Here is a 25,873-nt window from a genome sequence, read left to right on the forward strand (position 1 = left end):
TCTTACAGTGGCTGCCCTTAGAGACAATGGATGACAAATGTTTCCTATTCAGATCTTAGTTAATCTCTTTAGGATTGGGAGGGTCTGGAAGAAAAAGATCTAGCTATGTTAATAGAGATTCTTTACAAATGCATATCCCACCCCTCCAAGGACAGCTTTGCAGGGCCATTTCAAGATATGGCAAAGAAACATGTTTTGGGGTAAAATATTTTTATTTTCTTCCTTGTCTCATAATGTTATGCCAGAGTCAGGTTGGAAAGTAAGTCACCATACATAGGGTTAAGTAAAACCCATCTAATAAGAATTTATGATTTGTAGGGCATTACTCCCCAAATCCTGTAGACAGGAATTTTGGGCAAGATAAAAAAATCAGAGTTTAGTCCTCCGACCTCTGCCAATTTCTCATAATATTTTTTGCTAGTCTAAAAGCTAATAACAAAAAGAACAAGACGAGCATTTTACACAAGTAAATGCATTCCATTTAAAAGATTTTTCTTTATTGTGTAATTCTGCCATTCTACCTTTTTAACGTTAAAAAGTTCTGTTTCGTGAAATGATGGTGATAGTAGATAGCATTTATTTGCTTGACAACTTTGTATGATCTCAGATTTTCTGTGTGTTTTACTTTTACTGACTCTTCAAAATCTAAGTGTGTGTAAACCCTTTTAAAGTGCGTACACCATTTAATATGTGTTTCGTAGAAAGCAACCTGGGAGTTAACTGCCAGGAGCACGCAAGTTTCAGAAAGCAAGACATACTCATCTCTATTCAACAATTAATCAGTTCTGATTCGGTTTCAAGTAAGGCTTAGCACCAACGCTTAGGGAGGGGCGTGCAAAAACGAGAAAGGTAGTGTTTGACCTCACCGGTTTAAGGTTTATCCTGTGCATTATACAGTTAAGAAACAACGCAGGAGAGTGCCAGGGAACCGAGAGGGGTTTGACAGTTGCTGCAGGAGAGTCTTGACTTGGAACCAGAAGAATGTGGAAAGTTAGAGGAGTGGAAAACCCCTACTAGGATAAGGCAGACAGGAATCAAGGCTTGGAGTCCATCTGGGGCCCTGGCCGCCCTGCCAAGGTGGAGGAAGAGCCGGCTCGAGGTGCAGCAAGGGGGCTGGAAAGGAAGGGCTGGCTAAAGCGCCACGTGGAAGTGACTGCCAAAGAGACTAGGAGAGCGTGGAAGTGAGTCCCAAAGAGACTGAATTCGGGATGTGAAGAGAAAGAGTCCCAGATAAACGACCCACCAGCGCTCCTTCTTGAGGTCGACACCGACCAGGGGTGGAGTCGGATACGCCCCACGGACACCATGTATCCAATCAGCGACGAGCTTTTGCGGCTCGCGGGACACGCCCCCTGATCCAAACGCCCGAGAAGCTCTTGCACAGGACAGCCTCTGGAACCCCGCGCCCATTAGCGCCTGCGCCGTCTCTAGGCCCCGCCCTCTCACCCCTCCGGTCCTGGAGCTCCCACAGCTAACATGGCGGCGCCCTGTGTGTCCTACGGCGGAGCAGCTTCCTACCGGCTTTTTCTCTGGGGTAGGGGTAGCCTCGCCCGGAAGCAAGGCCTCTGGAAAACCGCGGCCCCTGAGTTGCAAACAAATGTCAGATCCCAGGTAAGGCCTGGGAAGACTGGAAGCGGCTTATCTCTGCCGCGCGAGGATGTGGAGCCAGCGGGGACACCTTCCCCCAGCGTCTCGCGTGCCTTCAGGCAGGGACCCTAGGGTCTTAGGTATTTAGTGGAGGTCTGAGGTTGGGGGTGAGGAGGTGGGTATTGGCGTGCAGTAGCCGCTCTGGAGGTTGTTACTTGTTTTTTTGCGGGGTGCAGCGAGGGGAACTTACCTGCAGGTAGAAGTGGAGTGACCTCTTCCTTCATTTGGCTGCTGAGCTAAGGGTCGGTGCCTAGGTCTGTGTTGGGTCCAGTCCTACCCTGCCCTGCTGTCTAGCGGGGAGGAGGGCCGCGCCAGAAAAGAATGATGGGAATTGGATTCCTGCGGGTGCCTGGAAGACAGTGGAGAAAGTCACGTTGTGTAGAGGACAGTGACTTTTTAAAAGTGCCTTCAATCTGCGCAATTTCTGGTTTCTTAATTTTCCCGAATCTCCGTCTATGAAAAGATGCAGGCCAGAACTTGTACATTTCGTTTAATCCAGAGAGAAGTGGGGAGTCAACAGCTGGATGGCTGATGATGCCAGTTTACTGACATGCGATCTCAGAGCAGGAAAAAGATTTGAGAGGGAAGAAACGAGTTTAGTTTGCGATTATGTTTTAGACATCTGGGATTTCCAGTAGGTCTACAGATAGGCAGGTCTACAGTTCAGGAGGAAAACTGATTTCGAAATGCCATGTTACCTTGTAAATGGTAACTGAGGTCTTGTAAACAAATTAAATTACCTAGGGAGAGTGTACTGAGGAGTAGGCAGAGGGACAGGGCCCTGAAGGACAAATAAGAAATAAGAGGCCCCAAGAGATTGAGAATGAGGGACCAAAGAAGCAGGAGAGAAACCAGCCAGTGTGGTGTCATGGAAAACAGGTGAATGTTTCAAGGAGGGAGAGTGATAACCAGTACCAATTATTGCAGGGAAGTCAAATACCATACTTTAAAAACTATATTGAAAAAAAAAACTATTTTTTAATATGTTCTTTCTTGTATATTTTAACCTAGATCAACCAGTCCATTGTATCTATTCATGTAGACTTTTTTTTTTTTCTTACTGGAAAATGTGCTAGAAATTTTTATTTTTTCATGCATCTCTTTGAGTATATCTTTGCTACATACACATGATTATGAGAGGGACTATATCATACAGAGTATTTTTATTGTTGACATTTAATGTGTGTATTGGGGGATGGCTAACTTTCTGTCCCTCCTGGTATCTATTCTTCTGTGTTTTTTCCATGTTCTTATAATCATGCATAAACATACATGCACAGGTGTACTTTACAAAAAATGGTACCATATTTGATTGCGTTTTACTTTTTGCTTTTCTCTTGTACATATGCAGTATATTGTAAAGTAGAAATCCTTCAGGGTCCCCTATTATGTTTTTAAAAGCATTTTTAACTGCTGCATACTATTCCATGATAAGAATATATCAAAGTTAATGTAACAATTGATGGACATTTGCTTTGTTTCTACTTTCTTTGCACTAATAAAGTTTCAGTAAACATCTGGTCTAGTTCTTAAGTACTGATTTAGTAAAATGGATGAAGAATGATTTCTCCTTGTTACTTTAATTTTCATCTCCTTGACCGCTCTTGAAACAACCTCTTTCCCCCATATGGCAAATGTTTACTGAGCACTTTACCTGAGCCAGGCACTGTGAAGTAAACAATTTAAAGTCAAACAATTACAAGACAGTATCCACCCTTAGCACTCTTAAGGGATGGTCCTGAAATGGCTGAATCCCCAGATTCGTGAATACTACTACAGCATATATTTTACCACATGAAGTACAGCTCAGATATAACTGAAACACTTAGCTGACCCCCCTTTAGATTCTTATGATTGCATACATATACCTAAAGACATTGATAAAGCTTTTTTTTTATCCTGGTGCAGAGCTTATCTGTCTTAAACATTAACGTTTTTTCACTTCTGCCTCCAACATTAATAGATAGATTTCTCTTGGTAGCCCATGTTTTATAAAATAATAAAAATTTTAATCACTTAATGAGTGACAAAACACTATACCTGGTCTTTTGTTTGTTCAAATTTTAATTTCCTTAATTACAAAATCTCTTCAGAGGTTACAGAAAACTTGAAGGGTGTGGGAGAATAGAATAATAATAAAGTGCATTTCATGCAGAGTATTTTTGCATTTTGTTTATATATGTAAATGTATACTAGGTATACTATGTATATGTAAATGTATACATAGTAGATATTACAATGGGTCACAATTTAAAAAGTTTGAGAAACACTGTTACAGTAAGGAAAAAGAAGCGAGTTTTGTTAAGCTATTCCTGGGTTCTCAGTTGAGACCTTCACTAGCAGACTACCTCTTGCATACCAATCTTGTGGTATGCATGTTTTGTATTAATGCCTCAATACAATTGCAGATGTCTGAGTGTCCCAAATTTGGGGCAGAAGAGGCAGTCTTACTTATGAATGGCCAAACTTTTCAGATTGTATATCCATGAATATCAGGGATCTGTGGTGTACTGTGATATTTACAGAGGTAAATACGGAAGAGCACCGAAGTGATATGCCTGAGTCAGACTAGAATTGTTGACCAGGTAGAGGATTGTCATCGGCAGCTTCCCAGAGGAGGCAAAGGAAAATAGCGTCTTTAGCAGCAAATAGGAGTTATATGAAAACAGAAAGCTATTCTATTCAAGGAAGATACAATAGGTGCATAAGGATATAGAGATGTATTGAGTAATAGTGGGCTTTGTCAGGGAAGATATAATAGGTGCATAAGGGAATAGAGATGTACTGAGTAATAGTGGGCTTTGTCAGCAACAATTGGTTATAGCAACAATTGGTGAGAGAGTGGTGGGTGCAGAGACAGGTCTGGAAAGTTTGGCAGGAATCAGTATGATCTGTTTTGCTATGCCAAGGTAGCTGAATTTTTTACCTGTCACAAATGAAAATAGTGTTAGCATTATTATGAGCAGTTGACAGTTTCCTTCCATGCTGTACTACAAAGGTTACCCATGAATTCATAAATCCTCTATCAATATAGCTAATATAGGAATGCTAATTTGGCTTTCTATAATATTTGTGATTTTTATAATAAGGAAAAACAAAAGACCAATTGCTATTTTGAAAAATGTTTCTACAAAACACTAATAGGGTGTCTTCTTAATTATTCTCTACTACTGAACACTTTCCTAGTGCTTAAATATTCAGTTTTTGCCAAGCCAAGATGCCTTTGTTGATTTAGACCGTCTGCCAGAGAAGTGATGAATGACATTAAATGGCTTGGCCCTTTATACTTTGGTTTCCACTGTAAACACATTCCTGTCTCTGTCTAAAGTATCTGGTTTTTTTTGTTGTTGTTTTTTTTTATCTCCCGTGCTTCTGGAGGTTATAATATCCTGTATTTATCACAGCATTCTATTGATCTGCTTTAGTAGGATCTTAATACTTTTTTTTGACAAATGGCTAAAAAACACTTTGAAAAACAAATTGTATCATTGACTTGAATTTGTATCAGATGCTCTGTACAGCTCTGTAAATTAGTTATGCCCCTACCCCTGATAATTTTTGAATATATTTATTTTTAATCCCAGTTTATTAGCAACAGAAAAGAAAAGCCCTTTGGTAGGGTAAACTATTCCCTTTGAGATCTAATCCTGTCCTTGTAAGGACAGAATTGAGTGTGTTCCTCATTGCTGTAATTATGAAAAATACCTCTACATTAAAATTTACACTTTATTTGGCAATTTATACGTTTCTTATATAATAAGAGCTTGATAATAAATGCTACTATCATTCCCACCTTTCTTTTCCTTGTAAAACAAGATAAGTAAACTTTCTTGTACTGTGCTTCATTGTTGTAATTAGGATGATGAATGTATCAATTATTTATTGCTACATAACAAATTATCCTAAAACCTAGCAGGTTAGACAACAGACATTTGTTATCGACAGTTTCTGTGGGTCAGGGTTCTCCAGGCACACTTTGCTGGGTCCTCTTGCTCAGGGTCTCTGGTAAGGCAAGAGTCCAGGTATTGGCTGGGGCTGCAGTCATCTCAAGGCTCCACTGTGGGTGGGGAGAGTCTGCTTCTAGGCTCACTCAGTGTTATAGTTAGCAGGATTTAGATTCTTGCAGGCTGTCGGGCTGAAGGCCCCAGGTCCTTGCTGGCTGATGGCCAGAGCCCTTCCTCAGCTCCTGCCACATGGGCCTCTAGGGCAACTCAGCACATCTGGCTTCCCTCAGGCTGATGAAGAAAAGGTAAGCAAGAGAGAAGAACAGCAGGCGGCAGATTCACTGGGAGCCATCTTGGAAGCTGCCTACAACAGTGGAAAACCCACATGTACTTATTTTCTTGTTATCTAAGTGTCTCTCTCGTGTATTTAGGTCTTTCCCCTGTGGTTCTTATGTGTGGGCATATATGGGTACCTATGTGTGTGCACGTGTGGGTACATCTGAACACCTGCTATATCATTCTTTTTGTCAGATAGGATTATTAGCTTAAAGAAAACTGAATCTTTACTATGTTTTGTTTTCTTATCTCATTATGGCAACATTCTCACTTTAACATCACTCATTTCTTCTTTACAATTATTTCTGTTAACATTTAATACAGAGCCTGGTCTATAATAATTGCTCAAATTTGTTAAATGAACTTGTAGTTTATTTTTAGAATTTTATTCTGCAAAACGAAGCATATAAAAATAGAATAATATAATGAACTCCACAGATCCGTCAACCAGCTTCAACAGTTATTAATAATTTCCCAGTCTTGTTTTTATTTCTCCTCTCCCACCCCCCAGAGTCATTTAATGTAAACCCCAGACATTCTGTTATTTTACTTATAGGTACTTGAATATGCATCTCTAACATAAAGGTTTTTTTAAAAAAATAGGTTCCTTGCCACCGCCATATCTAACAGAATGAACAGTAATTTCTTATCTTCTATTACCTATTTCATGTTCAAATTTCCCTGAATGTCCCAACAGTAGCTTTTTATAGTTGGTTTATTTTAATTGGGAGTTAAACAGGGTTTATGTGTTTTATTTGATTGGTAAGTGCATTAAGTGTCTTAATTTATAACAGGTTGTAGAATTAATGTAAATGATAAATTTTGTTTAAGTAAGTGTATTTCTTATTTGTTTAACATAGTATCCGTTTCCCCTTCATAGTAGTATCCCAGTTTCCCCAGGAGGAATTAGTTTTTTCGCTGGTTATAGTTGAGAAGACCTAGCTATAGTCCCAAATAATCTGGGGCACCTGACTCAAAGTAATCCTATCAGATGTTCCTGCTCCTGAGATCCTGAGCATAGAGGCAGGACAGTTGGAATACCATTTTGTCTTAATGGACACATTCTGAATGAACCTGCATGGATAACTTTTAGCTGATAGAGATCCCTTGTACCCTGCCTGCTTTCCTTTCTTTTTTCTTTCCTTTTTTTTTTTTTTTTAATTTTTATTTTTATTTTTTATTTTTTGAGACAGAGTCTCGCTCTGTCACCCAGGCTGGAGTGTGCAGTGGTGCAATCTCGGCTCACTGCAACCTCCACCTCCCGGGTTCAAGCAATTCTCCTGCCTCAGCCTCCCAAGTAGCTGGGAGTTACAGGCACCTGCCACCACACCCAGCTGATTTTTGTATTTTTAGTAGCGACAAGATTTCACTTTGTTGACCAGGCTGATCTCAAACTCCTGAGCTTGTGATCTGCCTGCCTTGGCCTCCCTAAGTGCTGGGATTACAGGCATGAGTCACCACGCCCGGCCGCAATTTTTTTTATTTTTTATTTTTCTAAGACGGAGTCTTGCTCTGTTGCCCAGTCTGGAGTGCAGCGGTGGGATTTCGGCTCACTGCAGCCTCCGCCTTCCGGGTTCAAGTGAGTCTCCTGCCTCAGCCTCCCAAGTGGCTGGGATTATAGGTGCCTGCCACCATGCCCAGCTAATTTTTGTATTTTTAGTAGAGACGGGGTTTCACCATGTTGGCCAGGCTAGTGTCGAACTCCTGACAGTTGATCCACCCATTTCGGCCTCCCAAAGTGCTGGGATTACAGGCATGAGCCACTGCGCCTGGCTGCAAATTGTTCTTAACAGTGGCAAAGCAAATTCCCTTCAAGAATTCTTGGTGTTATTAGCTAAAGATCTGTTTTTTTCACACTCTTAGCCTCACCTTATTTAATGGATTGTACCAATGAATAATGGACTCCTTTGAATGTAAATATTTTTGTGTGAATTCATTGCTGGGATAATTCTGGACATTTAATAAACATATTCAATATCCTGCTACTGATGCTGTGATTAACTTTGTAAATTTAATGTTATGAATTTCCAGAATGTCATACTCTTAAGCAATGTGTAGAAATGTCTTTGAAAAAGATCCTAAGGACTTTTTATGAAAAATAGCAAATTAGGGCCATTTTCTTAAAGCCCTTTCTAAATGGACAACAATGAAAATGTTTATAAATATGTTTAAACCTGAATTATGTTAAAAGTAGGAAAGCCGCCACCTTATGTCACAAACTCTGGAGACTATAGGCAGACACAATTTTAAATCAAGTGAAAAACCAAGTCTTCAATAATCAACTCTTTCTCTTGAGAAGATGCTAAAATGTTGTAGGAGCAAAAGGAACAGTGTGGAAGAGACAGCTGAAGAAAATACAAAGGGATATTTACCTAACAAAATGGAAGAATTATTTTACCACAGCTACTTAACACTGTCAAGGACATTTAAAAATCAGTTGAGTGAGGAGGAGCTCTATAAGATGGGATAAGACAAGAAGATATGATTAAAGGAAACTGTTGAGGCAAGAATTTTGAGGATACACCAATGATATAAAAAGCTAAAAATTCATAGTGGCTGCAGTAAGCAGAATTGACACTGCAGAAAGAGGGAAAAAACCATGGAGTAAAGATTTCAAAATCATACAGAATGCAGAAACAAGGGATAAGAAATAAGACTAAGAGAAGCTGATCTAAACTATGGAGAACAGAAGAACAGATAATTGCTGTGGCTGAAAAAGAGAACTGAATAAGTAAGAATTCATTGGATATTTATTTTTGAAGTTGATAGGAGTACATTTAAACATTTTATTCAGAGACACATGTATTGTCACTGGTAAAATGAGAGCAAGCTGTATACGGTCCAAATTGCCAGCTCAAAAGCCAAAAAAAAAGAAAACCCAATTCTTTTTTTTTTTTTTTTTTCTTCATATAGCAAAAGAAAGAAAATAGGAAGGAAGCATTAAAAAATGTAAAGATTAAATAAGATGAATGACAAGACAGAATAGCTGTTAAACCCCATGTAACTTGGGTATTCTTATCTACTAAAATCTCAGATTGGGTTAAAAAAACAAAACCTAAAATAGTCTAAAACTTAAATGAAAAAGATGGGCAGTGATATTCCAGGGAAATGTAAATAGGAGATTGAAAGGGTTGCAATATTATGACCCAACAGAATTGAAGAAAAAAAATATTACATGGGAGTAGAAAACTTTGTAATGCTAAACGGTACAATCTACCCTAAGATATAACTCTCTGGAACTAAATAGCACATTGAATATACCAATGAAACATACAAAAGAAACCAACCATAGGGAAATAAAATTGACAAAGAAAAGATTACAGACATTGTATGGATATAGATTCCTGTCTGGAATTATTCTCCTGGCTCACTAGTAATGAGAATTATCTCTAAGTATGAATGAATACTTAAAATTTTTTGCTCTAATTTCTTTGGGAGATGGAGTCTCCCTCTGTTGCCCAGGGTGGAATGCAGTGGTGCGATCTTGGCTCAGTGCAACCTCCGGCTAGCTGGTTCAAGCGATTCTCCTGCCTCAGCCTCCTGAATAACTGGTATTACAGGTGCACACCACCATGCCCTGCTAATTTTTGTAATTTTTAGTAGAGATGGGGTCTCACAATGTTGGCCAGGCTGGTCTCAAACTCCTGACCTCAAGTGATCCACCCGCCTTGGCCTCCCAAAGTGATAGAATTACAGGTGTGAGCCACCGCACCCAGACATCTCTAATTTCTTTCTGACAGTTTTTCTGTCTATACTTTACAACCACTGCATCACAGTTCTTTGAATGTGAGGTATTCAGTCTGTTAAACCTACCGCCTTTTGCTCTCAGCAGACCATCTTCTATTTCATAGAGAAAATAGTGGGTGTAAGACATAAGTAATCTTGCCTTTCTGCCTACCTTCCCTCACCTACAATTTGTTTCATTACTAGTTGAAGACATGTTTTTTGTCCTAATGCTAATGCTTGCCATTTTTTCTCCTTCTCTTTAAGTGTCAACCTCATGTCTCAGGTGGATTATTAATAGACCTGTATCTGAAGCTCAGGTCTGTCCATGCTCACACCCACAAAGCCACCTGCCTCCTGGACATCTGTCTTCCTGGGATGTCCATCAACATCTCACACACATTTTCAAATTTGAACGCATCACTTTCCTCCCCGATCTTGCTCCTCCTCTGGAATCCCTTCAGTGAAAGGAGCCATACGCTCCAGGAGGCACATTTCCTGAGGGCTGTGGTTGGTGATTGGCAGGGAGTGTAGTTGTAGTGACCTGAAAGAAAGTCTTTGTGGGTTCACCTGTATTAGAGTTGTTTTAGCTGTGAACAAAAACATTTTGTCATGTTATTTATAGAAACCAGCAGTGTAATCATCCTTTTGGCAATGGAACATTTGGGAGAATTATCTACTATATGATTGCTACTTTTTGGTCCCCAAATCACACCTTTGCTATGATTCTTGGGGTAGAAAGATAATTTCTCTTCACTTTGAATATGTGAAGCAACATTCTCCATTGCCCAAAGAAGACGTAGACTCATAAAGAACAAATTTTAAAATCCCCTGGAAAACAGTAAAAATGTTAAGATGGGAGCCACTATGGTAGGGAGTTGGTGCTGGTGGCGCTGGGCTGTGGCAAGGGGAGCAGGGGTGTACAGACAGGCTGTGTCTATAAAAGAGCGGACCATGCATTAGCCAGTTGTGGTCATGCTTTTACTCATTGACAGCAATACTATATCTTCATAAAGCATTGTAAGAAATGATAATGATTGGTTAGTAATATATTTTAGAAGGATGTGATCTCCTAAGTAAAAATAAACTCAAGTTTCAGAGAATTTTAAATTGCCCTTTTCTTACTCATTAAAAAGTAAGAAGAAACTCTATTTTTACTATCTTAATTCGGAAGAGTTTAAAAACATATTTTTTTTTCATTAATTGGGTATTGTTATGTTTCTCCTGTATTTTTTCTTATATTTTCTGGTGTAACTTTTGTGACAAATTACTGTAGAGGCATCTGAATTTCGGACTCTCGGAAGGGAAGGGGATGGAGGTAGGAGGGATGGTGCCAGTGAATGATGTCTGTCTGAGAGAGATTTATGTTTATGAAAAAGGAAGTGAGTGGATTCCCAAGATTGTGGTTTTAAGGCCTGAATATTGCTTTAAGAGTGTTTAGAATTGTTGGGGCCAGGATGAAGGTTGAGAACTACAGGTTTGAGATCTTAAGAAAAGCCAGGACCAGAAAGATCTGTTCTAGTTATTTCCAGCTACTGGATGCAGCTGAATGTCATTTGAAAACATTTTTCTCTTTCTTTAGTATCTTTGATTGAAGGCGAAATCTTAATGCCTTGGAGGGAAATTCCTAGTGCCACAGCATAGAAGGACCAGCAGCAGCAAGTGTGATAGAATTACTGATGCCTTTAAAAGATATGCGAGCCCTTATTTCTTCAGTTAGCATGTTGAACCAAATTAATAATAATAAATCTTCTCAATGTTTAGTCAAGCAATTTTTTCTTTTTATCACTTTATTATAAGGACCATGGAATAAAGTCTTAAGCTAAGCCAAAAGATGGTTAAAGATAGGACGTATTTTTACCCACAAATAAGGTGAATCCCCACAGTGTAAGGGGCTCTTCCTCAGGCCATGCCGTTTGCTGTCATGTTTTCTGCTTGCTGGTTTCTGGTGCATGTGTATTTGCCTCCTTAAGGGAGTAGCCTTTTACTCTTTATCCCATGTGCCAAATATCAAAACTCACTGACACTGACCATTCATTATCAAAAGTGGATGTTTAAAATAGATCAGGAGGTAGCATACCACTTACAGGTATTTTTGGTTTTAATGTGTTGAAATGCTAGTAGCTTAAACTACATTGTAAGCAAGGCTTTGAGTAGGGGACACATTCTAACAACTTTCTTAGCAGGCCCTTTAAACTTTCTTTTTGGACTCCTGTCACTTGAATACCATAATAAAAAAAGACAACTACTTGCATATACTATTTTATTTAAGGACAATGGCCTAGAAGATCACAGTTTAATTTATTTTCTTTTCTTTCCATCTATATTTTCTGTTAGATATTAAGGCTAAGACATACTGTACTTCTAATACCAAAGAAAAACGTTCCTACTTCAAAACGTCAAACTTACACAGAGGATTTTATTAAAAAGCAGATTGAAGAGTTCAACCTAGGAAAGAGACATTTAGCCAACATGATGGGAGAAGATCCAGAAACTTTCACTCAAGAAGATATTGATGTAAGTACAGTTACTCTGTTGAAAAAGTAATTGCTGTAGAGTTTTAGATATTACAAGCACTTTTCTTCATGAGCCCCTTAGCTCTGTGTTTTAATCAAGCTGTCAGAATAAGGAAAAATGCTGCTATACATTGTAAGTTGGAGCCATGGTTTCAAAGACAAATGTGCAGGATTTACTTAGTATGGTGAGTTTTAGGTGTTACCTAGGAATGAGTCTGTAAATGCTCATACACTGTTGGGAAATGTTTAACCTGTTGTATAGTCTTAGACTCAGCTTTCTTACAAAATGATAAAACAAATGGTAATGAAAATAGAGTCAAATTTATATCAAGTCCCATAAGTAAACCTTGGCCCAGTGTTTTTGTCAACTTAAATATATATCTGAGTTTTCAAAATGGGGGCATAGTCTAAGTGATTTGAAAATTAGGATCAGAATTCTATTCACTCTTGAGTTATTATATTCCTGATAAAAGCAATAATTGTCGATAATATTTTTGCTAGACATCCTAGAGTAGCTAGCAAAGGAAGTTGAATTTAACAACTTTGAATCTTGTCCTTATTTTTAAAAAGTAACATCTAATATCCCATGATGTTTTATATTTAACCAAAGAACAACATCTTTGTATAGATAATAATATTCTTACACTATTTTAATATTATTTTTAGTCATTTTATGCACTTTAGTTTAATTTCAATCTTTTTGTATACATTTCCTATTTATAAATGGTACTGTAGTATCACTTTCAGGCCCCAGACCAACATTTTTTATTCAACCAGAAGGATTTTTTTCTTTTTTTCTTTTTTTTTTTTGAGACAGAGTCTTGCTCTGTTGCCCAGGCTAGAGTGCAGTGACACGATCTTGGCTCACTGCAACCTCTGCCTCCCGGGTTCAAGCAGTTCTCCTGCCTCAGCCTCCTGAGTAGCTGGGCTTACAGGCACCCACCACCATACCCAGATAATTTTTGTATTTTTAGTACAGATGGGGTTTCACCATGTTGGTCAGGCTGGTCTTGAACTCCTGACCTCTGGTGATCCACCCACCTCAGCCTCCCAAATTGCTGGGATTACAGGCATTAGCCACCGGGCCCGGTCCAGAAGGATTTCTTATTTCTCTTCTAGGTTAGGTGATTTGTAGTTAGGGACTTTGTAGCTGCTGTCCACTTTTTGAATTTTATGGTAATCTGGACAGTATTGGGGGATATTATCTATAAAGAGATGCTATTCTTCAGTTAAGTATAAAATATCATGAGATGTTAGATATTACATTTTAAAAATTAGAACAAGATTCACAGTTGTTAAATTTAAGTTCCTTTGCTAGCTATCCTGGGGCATTTAGCAAAAAAAATTATTGACCGTTATTGCTTTTGTTAGGAATGTAATAATTGAAGAGTGCAACAGGAATAGAATTCAGGTCCTAATTTTCAAATCACCTAGAACATAGACTCTCTAGACTCTAAGTTTGCCTACCCCGGACTTTCATATAAGTAGAATCATATAGTATTTGGTCTTTAGTGACTGGCTTCTTTCACTTAGCACAATGTTTTCATGTTTATCTACATTGTGGCATGTGTCAGTACTTCCTTTTTATTACTGAATAGGTTTTGATTGTGTGGATATACCACATTTTAAGAGTTCAGTCATCAGTTGATGGGCATTTGGGTTTCCATTTTTGGTTGTGATGAGTAATGCTGCTAAGAATGTGCATGCTATAAAGTTCTTGTGCAGACATATGTTTTTATTTCTCTTATGTATATACCTTAGAAACCATTGTTAATCCAAGGTCATGAAAATTCACCTCTATATTTTCTTTTTCTAGTTTTGTAGTTTTAGCTCTTACATTTAGGTCTTTGATCCATTTTAACCTAATTTTTGTGTGTGATGTGAGGCAGGGATCTAGCTTTGTTCTTTCACATGTGGACATTCAGTTGTTCTGGCATCATTTGTTGGAAAGACTATTTTTTCTCATTGAATTATTTTATCACTTATATTGAATATCAGCGTAACTATGAGGGCTTATTTCTGGACCTTATTTTATTCCATTGATCTATACATTTATCCTTATGCCAGTACCACTTTGTCTTGATTACTATAGCTTTATAGTAAGTTTTGAAATTGGGAAGCGTAAGTACTCTTCTTTCCTTCTTGCTTTTAAAGACTATTTTGGTTGTTCTTTGCTCCTCGAATTTTCATATGAAATTTTAGGATCAGCTTGTCAGTTCCTGCAAGGAGCCACCTAAGATTTTGATAGGGATTGTGCTGAATCTCTAGATAGATTTTGAGAGTATTCCCATCTTAATGTTAATTAAGTCTTCTGATCTCTGAACATGAGGTGTCCCTCTATAGATACAGATCCTCTTTAATTTCTCTCAGTGATGTTTTGTAGCTTTCAGAGTCTAAATTTGGCACTTTTTTGTTAAATTTATTTCTAAGTATTAATGTCTTAAAAACTTCTATTGTAAATAGAATTGTTTTATTTTATAATATTTTTGGGTTTCTTATTGCAAGTGAATACAGTTGGTTTTTGTATATTTTTGATTTTGAATCTACATCCTTGCTGAACTTACTAATTCTCATAGTTCTTAGTGGATTCCTTGGGATTTTCTAAATACAGGATATAGCAAGATAGCCCATATATAGAAGGGTATGGCAGGATATCCCATATATTTACAAATCCCACAGAATCCACTAAAAACTACGAGAATTAGTAGGATATTTCACCTGCAAATGGAAATAGTTTTACTTCATTTTTCCTAATTTGGATACCTCTATTTCTTTTTCTTACCTAATTGCCTTGGCTAGAACTTCTAACAATGTTGAGTAGAAATGGCAAGAGTGGACGTCCCAATTTTGTTCCTGATCTTGGGGGAAAGCATTCAGTCATTCACCATTAAATATGATGTTAGCTGTGAGTTTTTCATGGATGCTCTATCAGATTCAGTAAGTTTTTTTCCATACCTAGTTTGTTGAACTTTTTTGTTGTTATGGTTAGTGTTTTTGTCACGAAATGGTATTGGATATTGTCAGATGCTCTTCCATTTTGATGATGATTTGGTTTTTGTCTTTTGTTCTGTTGGTATGATGTATCACACAAATTGATTTTTGTATGTTTAACCAACCTTGTGTTCATGAAATAAATCCCACTTCTTCAGTGTGTATACTCTTTTTTTATATGTTTCTGGCTTTGGTTTGCTAGCATTTTCTTGAGGATTTTTATGTTTAATTGATATTGGTCTGTAGTTTTCTTACAATGTTTGTCTGGTTTTGATATCGGTAATATGGGCCTCATCGAATGAGTTAGGAAGTGTTCTCTCCTCTTCTGTTTTTGGAAGAGTTTGTCAAGAATTTGTATTAATTCCTCTTTAAGAATTTGGTTGAATTCACCAGAGAAGCCATCTGGGCCTGGGCTTTTCTTTGTGAGTTGTTGTTGGGTTTTTTTAACTGCTTACTTTTTAAAATGGTCCTACCTCTCTCCTTGTGGTCTGTGTGTCCCTGAGTAACTGTTCTCAGCAGGAGGATTTCATTACCCAATTGAGTTTACTACTAAGATGTTTTTGAGCAACTCTTAACTACCTTTTTGGTTTGTCTGTTTGTTTGATTGATAAAGACAAGGTCTTGCTATTTTGTTGACAGGCTGGTCTGGAACTCTTGGCATCAAGCCATCCTCTGACCTTGGCCTCCCAAAGTGCTGGGAGATTAAAGGCATGAGCCACCACGCACAACCCCACTTAACTACCTTTTTGGATGTACGTTGGGCATATGTAGCTTATTGAAAAAAGCAGAATCATTCAACAATTTTGTAATTTTATCTGAAGGTATAAGTATTTTCACAGTGTAAGTATTAAACATGAATTTTGTTGTTTGGAGTAGTTTGTTCATTGCTTGGATGTTTACTCAGAATATTAGTTTGGGATGTTAATATTATTTTCATGAGGACTTAATTTATATAGAGTAGCTATGGTCTATAATTTAATTCAATTACATAGTTAAAAGTCTAGGCTCACTATAATTTTCACATAGACAAATTAGGCACCATTGTATTCAGATTAAGCTATTAGTTATTTTATATATTTTAGAAACTAGTTTTTTCATACTAGTTATCCAATTACTAAAATAATGATCGTGAAGACCATTTATGAATTGCATTTGAGCAAAACATTTAAGATTTAAAACAACCCTTTCATATATTAAAATATCTTTTAAAAATGTTGTTAAAGTATTTACAACAGATACAAACTGGTAATTCCATCTAGAGTACATTTTTAATAGTTAGAGAAATCTAAAAGGATCCTGTAGCTTAGTGAATACATTATCATTCAATCAGGTAGAAACCAATTTTAAACAATGTATTTAGTTCTGGTTCTCAAAATATAGAATTATTTTCCAGAGAAGAGATATTTAACATCACTATATAAAGATAAGTGGTGGCAGCTATTCTGTACTTTTAAAACTCTGTGTGTGTGTATATGGTAAAAGCAACTTGATGTCATCTTGTGTGATTGTGTTAACAGAATATTATAAAAATCTACCTTTAGATTTAGCCAATTAAGTAATCAAATCATGAATTAATAGGAAAAACATCCAATTGCTTCTTTAAAATATATAGACTTCTAAAATGAGGTTGAATTTATTGTGTGGAATATAAATGCAGAACATACAGAAAGCTTTATTAGATTGATTTTTTTCTTTCTTTTTATTAAAAATTCATTGTAGTTGAAATGATCTTGTAGAAAAATACAGGACCTGGGATTAAGAGATTCCTTGCGATGTCACTAACTAGTGTCGTTGAGCAAGTCAGGGCTCTCTGTCACTTGATTTTCTTATCTCTAAAATAATAATACCGACTTGCCTACCTCAGAATATATCTAAAAGGCATGAGATTAATGCAGTGTGTTATTATTCCTATTACTATTAACAGTAATAAATACCATCTGCCATAACTGGAATCATTCCCCAGTTCTCTGCTTTGTCACACAAGTCTTCCATGTCACCTGAGAATGAGTGCTGGGGAGAATCATCTGAAACACTGTTGGGTACATTGATTTATCACTGATTGACTAAAGGGGAGGTTGCTTTATCTCCTGTAGGTTGATATTGTCTCACCTAGCTTGGTATCTAAAAAGCCCATATGGAAGTGAGTGTTAACTGTTTTCCTTGACACCAGTGACATAATTCTGCTGTGCTAGACTTTGCTGCAAGTGATTGATCGGCTTCACTGACTCTTGTGGCATTTTATTAAATATAGTGGACCCCTTTTGGTATTGCTTTTTATTAAATTTAGTGGACCCCCTCCACCTTTGTGGCACCTGAGTAGATGTAAAAGCAAAAGAGGACAGACAGTGACAACTGTTACCAAAGAATTAAAATTATATACTCATATGGTTTTCTGTTCTCATTTATGTTTTTTAAACTATTGTTTTTATAAGTGGCTTAGCAGTGTATATCAACTGAAAGAGACACTATGGCTGATGAGTCAGCATTTCCATGCTGCAACAATGGGTTATTTCTGAAAACAAAAATAATTTATCCAAAATCAAGAAAATATTTTAAGCTTCCTTTGCAATTGCTGTTACATATTTAGAAGTTATAATGCTTTTAAAATGTTTGGCTTTTAATATATTAATTAAGACTAGGTGCAGTAGCTTTTCTCTAATTATTTAGTTTGATCAGGAAGTTAGATATTCCACGAAAGTGAATTTTCCAGATAAGGGAAACCTATTTTTAAGTATTATTTGTAATGAAAACTACTACCGCATACTAAAAACCTTCTATGTTATGTGTGAAGTGCCATCTTGGAGCCTGATGTACATTGCCACATTTTGTCTTTGTAAAAACCTTATGGGATAGGTATCTTTTTTTTTTTTTTAAACAATACTAAGGCTGTACACTGTTCTTTCTACACTTTCAGATTAATTTTTTAGGTAACATTTTCTAAAATAAATTTCAGTCTCCCCAGCCTTATCTAGTAGGGTATAGTGAGTATAACTTAACCTTACAGTGCTTTAGGATCTTCCTTTTTAGTATGTTTGTTAGCCCCTGACTGTGGCTTGTAGAGCACAACTGTCCCTGCGATGAATGGCTCAGCTATGCTGTATTACTGATTCTTGTCATCTCCTTTGCTGTCAGGATGTCTTATGTCTATGTGTCTGCCTCTAGCCACCCTCACCTGTCTTCCAACCTTCTGGCATAACTAAACTTAAGTGTGTGAATTAAAACTAAAAGCCATTGGACTCTGAATGAGGACCTACATGCCCCTCCTAGTAAGTAAAATTCATGAATTTGTGTCAGCTGTTGCAGTTCTTTATAGGTCTTTTTCATTGATTTCTAGTTTTACAACTTTACTTCAGAGGGTTAAGTTTGAATAGAAATCTGGCCTCGCTGAATACAGCATATATAATTTATGTGTGAAAATTACACCTAGCTAATGTAATATACTAGTGCTTCCTTAATAAGGTTTATTAAAGAGTACAATGTGAGTTGGTAAAAAGGAATAAGATGGATAAAATTTTTGAATAAAAATAATTCTGCTTGTCACTGGTGGTACTTATTTTAAAGTTTTATCACTTAGTAGATTTATCATTATTAAGGCTACAGGATTCTATATATTTCGGAATTTTTTTTCCAGAATTAGCTCAAATTGGTGCTCGATCTTTTTATTAAATTTACAAGAAAAATATTATCTTATTGGTGAAAAAGTAAAGTATTATAACTAAAAAGGAATTAGTCATTGGCAGGTATAGAATTTCTTCATTTCAAAGTAGTTTAATTTTTGCCCAGTTTCTTAAATTATATTGAAACAAAATAAACTACCTATTGTTCTTACCCACTGAACCATGATGGTGCTACTGATAACCTTTAGAAGATCTAACAGGAGGAAAAACGGGTAGCCTCTAATAAAATTAGTAGTGTATATGGTGTTATGCTGAAAGTACTTTAAATGCAGGCTAAATATTTAGCAAATAGACCTTAATGCTGTTATCCTCAACTCCTGTTTCATCAGTCTTTCACAGGTTACTGCCAAATGTTGATCAGTGTGTAAAAATTTTTTTTTGGCTGTTAACAGTATACATAACTGTTAGGAGGAATCTGTCAGATGGAACCTTGAGCTGAGTGAGTCTTGTTTTTTAGTGTAAAGAAAATTTGATGTGTATGGAAACTGAAAAACTAAGCCCATGAGTGTGTAACAGAGACAGCAGAAACAGTTTTCCTTATTGACCCCAAGACTGAAGAACAGCTAGGTGAGGAATGCAGCAAGTGCCAATGGAACTTTATAGACCTTGTAACATCTCCTTGTGCTAGAGCAGACGTGGGGTAACAATGATTGCTAACCTGTTTAGTGAAGTTTCTTAATCCTGTCATGTGTACTATTAAAAATTCTTTTACTCAAAATCATACTGTAAACACCAAAAAGTTGAGGACCAATGATACTTGCATTTTCCTTTTCCAATGAAGCATGTAGTTGTCATAAAGTTTAGTTGGGAGACCTTTCTGTTATATTAAATATTATGAATACAGACTTGCACTTGCGTTTACTAATGTCTTTATTTGGGAATTAAAAGTTAAGTTCTATATTACTATAGAATTTCAGGAAAAAAGCCAGCAAATTGATATATAGCACTGCTGAAGTCTACCAATTACTTTTTAATTGGTATTATAGACCTCATTCTGAAACCAGAATGTTTTATTCTCCTAAGTGTGAATATGCTGTATGAAGTTTCTCTAATTGATTTGTTGTGCCCATTCCATTTGATGTATCATTTTTCACAATATTTCATAATTTGTGCTCACTTCTAATGAACAGAGTCGTTAGGACAGGCATGTCTAAGTACAACTGACAGCTAACATTAGGTGCCAGATGCAGTTTATAAAGCTATGTAGAACTGTAGAGAACAGTTTAAATAAATTAGCACCTGTACATTAGTCTCACTTGCTGGTAATTTATAAGCGAATCAGTAGAGATGACATTTAGGTAAGTCATTGATCAAGTTAACAGCTGCAAACCCACTGCCCAGCTGGGATGCCTAATTAATAGAGATTGCATTCCTGACCCAATGCTTCTGGGTTGAGTCTGCAATCCTTTCATACTTTGACTTAAGCCTAAGAATATACTCAAATACTTTGCCTTCATTTTAGGAAACTGTTGAATATCAGTATTCTAGTTTAAACCTAAAAATGGAAGAAACATGTTTACTAATGAGGATTACCTTACTCCATTTCTTATTTGGATTAAATTTTTAAAATTTACATTCTTACTTTTTCTTTCTTTTCTCTCAGCACTTTTTGTTTTGAATTCACATTAAGTATAGATGACATGCTGTCGTTTAGTGAGTTTTTTTTTGAGACGGAGTCTTGCTCTGTCACTCAGGCTGGAGTGCAGTGGCGCGATCTTGGCTCACTGCAACCTCCGCCTCCCAGGTTCAAGCAATTCTCCTGCCTCAGCCTCCTGAGTAGCTGGGATTACAGGTGCCCGCCACCATCCTCAGCTAATTTTTGTATTTTTAGTAGAGACACGGTTTCACCATGTTGGTCAGGCTGGTCTCGAACCCCTGACCTTGTGATCCACCCACCTCGGCCTCCCAAAGTGCTGGGATTACAGGCGTGAGCCACCATGCCCGACAGTTTAATGAGTTTGTAAAGAGTTCTGTACTTACTAAATAGATGTTCCATTTTTTCTTTTGGAAAAAGCATGGTTTTTTGCTTTTGTTCTGTGGGTTTTTTTTTTTTTTTTTTGGTGACCAACCAACCGTTGAACCTAAACTGTATGTGTAACAATTTCTTAAAGTGTAACATTAGTTTAAAACACCTAACAACTTTGCCAAGTTAAATTTCATGCCAATTTTAGAATTGAATATGGGAAATTTTAAGCTACCACTTATTTTTGGAAAATGCCTTTTGTTTTCTATTTCTGTGGCAGATTTTCTTCTGAGTGAATTTAAAACTGAAAGATTAGGACATCAGCAACCTTAAAGAGTCAGGCGATGATTTTTGTGTGTAGTTGAGCTGTATGGACGTGGATGGTGAGGATGTTTGAATACTAGTGTGTTTACTAAAGGCACCACCAAAATCTGGTTCTTAGACTGGGAAAAAGGTATCTTGAAACACTAATGCTAAACCAAATACAAACCCAAATACCTGGCTAGCAGGATTGTTTTGAAGCTTATGGAAAAACTATTAACTGAGTCCCAATTGATACACGTTTTCATTTTTTTTTTTTTTTTTTTTGTGGAAGGATTGGGTATTTCTTAGTTTAAATAATAATTTTTCATGAAGGTTGGTTTAGAAGTGAAAAGCTGTTTATTTCAGATAATTATGAAATTTCTGTTAATTCTGTCATGGTTGGTAAACTTGTCCAAGTGGGCCAAACCACAATTTGGATGTGAAATGCCAATTTTTCTTTAATTGTAAGATACTTGGGGGCCCAAACCACTTGCTGGCACTTTTTTTCTAGTGCCTAGTAAGTGCCACACACATTCTGGGGCCAGTGAACAGATAGGTTAACATTAACAGAGAGTGTTTTCCTCACCACCTTCCCCCAGTGATTTTCTGGTTGACCTAATTTTACCTTTCATAATATTTAAATTTTGCATTATTTTTCGTGCTAATATAGATGTTTCTGAATCACATAACAGGAAAACTGCTAAAAAAAAAAAAAAAAAAAAAGACCCTGAAGTATTCTAACATTTTATTTGCCTTCATGGTTCTCATTTTCTTTTCTTATATTTCTGAGCCTTTCCCAACCACAGCTTTGCCCTAATCTAAATTTTTTTGTGAAGTAGCCCTATTACCCCAACTATTTTTGATACTTATTCATTGTAATTATCTTATTTGAAATACACTCCTTAGTGTTAATTTTATATTAAGCTTAATGCTTTATGTTGGATTGGGAAATTACAATTGTGTGTTTTTGTTTTTATTTTTTCGAGACAGAGTCTTGCTCTGTCGCCCAGGCTGGAGTGTAGTGGTGCAATCTCAGCTCACTGCAGCCTCCGCCTCCTGGGTTCCAGTGGTTCTCCTGCCTCAGCCTCCCAAGTATCTGGGATTACAGGCGGCGCCACCACGCCCGACTAATTTTTATGTCTTTAGTAGAGACGGGGTTTTACCATGTTGGTCAGGCTGGTCTCGAACACCTGATCTCAAGTGATCTGCCCACCTTGGCCTCCCAAAGTGCTGGGATTATAGGCGTGAGTCACCGTACCTGGCTGCTATTGTTGTGTTTTGGAAAACCCCAAGGACTCAGGAGATCAGCTCATGGAAGACTTTATCTTCAATGAAGTGTTTTCTCAATATGAGGCAAAGGCCTTTGAGTTTGAGGAGTAAGAACAAAGTTGTCTACCATTTGCAAGGAGAACTTGGGAAAGTCTCTTGAAGCATTGGCATTTGAGAGAAACTGATGGAGGAAGCCAAAGAGCAAATTACTGGGGGTAAGAGTAGAGATGAAAAGTTAAATATCGTGCCGGGTGCAGTGGCTCACGCCTGTAATCCCAGCACTTCGGGAGGCCAAGGCAGGCAGATCACGAGGTCGGGAGATCAAGACCATCCTGGCTAACACCGTGAAACGCTGTCTCTACTAAAAATACAAAAAATTAGTCAGGCATGGTGGTGAGTGCCTGTAGTCCCAGCTACTCAGGACTTGAGGCAGGAGAATGGCGTGAACCTGGGAGGCAGAACTTGCAGTGAGCCAAGATCGTACCACTGCACTCCAGCCTGGGCGACAGAGCAAGACTCTGTCTCAAAAAAAAAAAAAAAGTTAAATATTGTATTGGAAGGGCTTGAGCAAATGCCTTTCTACTGAAATAAACCTCAAGTTACAATGGCCTAATAGACCAGCTTACAGGCAGTCAGAACTAAAACAGTCAGATGTGTGGCACTGAGCTGGTTTTGCGTAGCCTGGCTTTGAATTAGGTCTGCATAATCGTGGTCAAAGAAGTTGAAATCTTAACATTGGGCCTTGTGGGGTGGGAAGGCAATCTGAGAGGAAGAAAGCTGGAAAGCTGTTGTGCTCCCTGAGTGGGCCTTGCTCCTGCTACAGGGGTGGTATGGGGTGAGCTTCCTCATACCTGAGGCAGAGCCTCCAGTGACAAGAGACAGCAATAACTTCAGTAAGACAGTGCTAGTAAGATTGTGCCTGGTGCTGAAATGCAGACTGCAGCAGATGCATTTTGATGTTTTCTGACACACAGAATTTCCAGTAGTGCATCACTACCCGCAGCAGGTTTAGAGAGAAAGGTGATAGTGCCCCGTTCCTCCCCACCATCCCTGCTTTTAGAATGGTGATGGGGAAGAGTTATTGCGGAACTGGACTGAAAGTTGCACTGCCTGGGAGGAGGAACATTGGGGACAGTATTCCCTGGAGGGCACGTTGCAAGTAAGATACTGTTCATGTGGGTGCTTAGAGAGAACATTATTCCTTCAGGTGGACCCTCCTAGAAAGTAAGATGGAGGTCTGTGCTTGTCATTTTGCTTTGTTGGTTTTTCTTGCTTATGCTTTGTTCTAGGAGAAAGAAACTGCAAAAACAAGCAGAAAAGGTTTTCAGTATTTGTCACAACTTGATATTTATATATTTTTCTTTCTAGTAGCAAGTTAAGATTAACTATGATTCAAATGAACAACAAAGGATAGGGGGAAACTGGAGCTGATCCAGTAAGGACCTCTGAATGAATACAGACTACAAGAAGTCTGATTGGGAAAGTGACGGCTTTTGTAATATTACTTTCATTTTTACTCCATATACACACTTCTGTTACACACACACACACACTCTCTCTCTCTCTCTCTCTCTCTGTCTTTCTCTCTTACATTTTCCTACTGCTTCCTGTATGTAAATATTTCCACCCACATACCCAACTTTGAAGTCCAGGCTGAATGAAATAGGGTATCTAAACCCAGTTCTCTTACCTTTACTCTTTAAGAGAGTAAAGTTAGGCTATCATGCTTAGTAGCAGAGAGCCTCTGTAGTGTTAAGAGATGTCAGGAAATGCAGCCTTACAGATGGTTGTCTTGATACTGAGTTACCCATCCAAGCCCTCAAGGAATCGAGTCATAGATCTAAGTACTGAAACACTGCTTCCAGCCTTTTCACTTCACAGGAGATAAAGTTAGGAATGGCCGTTATTACCAGCTTTGTTGTAGAAATCCTCTATTCGGAGACTACTTGGTTGTTAATATTCTGTCTTGTAACAATAGATATGTGTTTGTTAATTTAGACCAATAACATTACATTACAGACTTTAACCTTGTAACCATTTAATGAAGTTTAAAAAACCTTGCTGAAATACACCTCAGTAACATTAGTACAGTGCTGAGTTGCATGATTAAAATTAATTGGCAGTAAATAAAATGGAATTGATAGTAAATAAAATGAAAATTTACTTCCTCAGTTGCACCAAGCACATTTCAGTGAGCATAGTAGCCACATAGGCTACTGGCTGTCATTTTGAACAGCACAGATTATATAGAGTATTTCCATTATCAGAGGAAGTTCTACTGGACATGTTAGGATTGCGCCTTCATTTCTTCCCAAGTAAGAGTTTATAATTTTTGCTTTGTGTTACTTACAAGAAAGAGAATACTTGGAAGTATAAGTAATATTTGTTTGCAGTTTCTATTTTGTCTTTCATTGAAACAATTAAAAACACCTGAAGAATTGGCTTCGAAAACAGTTCAAAAATACTACAAAAGAGAAAATAGAAATTTAGAAGTATAGAACATGGTTGCTTCTTTTATCTGAATAAAACAGCAATGAGCAAGGTGCCATGGCACGTGCTGTAGTCTCAGCTCCTTGGGAGTCTGAGGCAGGAAGACTTCTTGAGCCCAGGAGTCAAGGCTGTAGTGCGCCATGATCACATCTGTGAATAGCCACTGCTCTCCTGGGTAACATAGTAAGACCCAATCTCTAAAAAACAAACAAAAATTTATTGAAACAATCACAAATTATAGAAGAACAAAAGGTTTATGACTTCTATATGTATATACATATGTATTTATATATTAATATGTATGTTGCATGGATGTTGGAACCAGAATTGAGAAATATCAGAACACTCTAATCCAATAGCAACAGCAGTAAATACTAATTTGTGTACTTTTTCTTATGAAAAATTTCATTCATACAGAAAAAGGGAATGGCTGTCACCTGGATTAACTTCTTAACATTTTGCTATATTTGCTTCAACTGTATGTTTTTTGGCTGCACTATTTTATTTTAAAGTAAAATACAATTACAAACATCATGATGCTTCACTCCTAAATACATCTTCAAAAAATTAGGACATCTGCTTATGTAACTGCAATATCACTATCACATCTAAGAAAATTAATCTGAATATAGTCTATAGCAGGAGGTGGAAAATTTTATCTATGAGTTTGTATTTACATTTCCCTAGTTGTCTATAGAAGAGTTTTTATAGTTGGTTCTCTCAAGGGCCCTGCAATCCATTTGGTTGTTGATGTATTCTTTGAGTATCTGCTATGTTCTAATTCTGAAGTGAGAAATTATTGACTAAGACAAGGTCCTTTGCCTTCAAAAACACACCTGCAGACACGACCAAGGTAAAATCAAAGATTTGGCAACAGCGCATGGGAAAAAGAAGAACTGGTAGAAAGCAAAATAAGTTATTTGAGGAACAGTTTTAGATGTGCTGTTTGGATACATAAATGGAAAAATCCCTAAGGCAGTTGACAAATAGTTTAGAACTACGGAAATAGATTTG

The 25,873-nt window shown here is 37.3% G+C and overlaps 1 protein-coding gene across 1 annotated transcript in view; it reads left to right on the forward strand.

Moving 5' to 3' along the window:
- The first annotated feature begins 907 nt into the window (after positions 1-907).
- The window catches only part of MRPS9 (mitochondrial ribosomal protein S9), a 60,788-nt gene continuing 35,822 nt past the window's right edge, over positions 908-25,873 (forward strand). The window contains exons 1-2 of the mRNA XM_054476606.2: positions 908-1,611; positions 11,988-12,167. Of these exons, the coding sequence (XP_054332581.1) occupies positions 1,477-1,611; positions 11,988-12,167 (315 nt within the window). The 5' untranslated portion in view covers positions 908-1,476. The remainder of the gene's footprint in view (positions 1,612-11,987; positions 12,168-25,873) is intronic.

The sequence above is a fragment of the Pongo pygmaeus genome, chromosome 12 (genome assembly GCF_028885625.2).
Source record: "Pongo pygmaeus isolate AG05252 chromosome 12, NHGRI_mPonPyg2-v2.0_pri, whole genome shotgun sequence".
Taxonomy (NCBI): domain Eukaryota; kingdom Metazoa; phylum Chordata; class Mammalia; order Primates; family Hominidae; genus Pongo; species Pongo pygmaeus.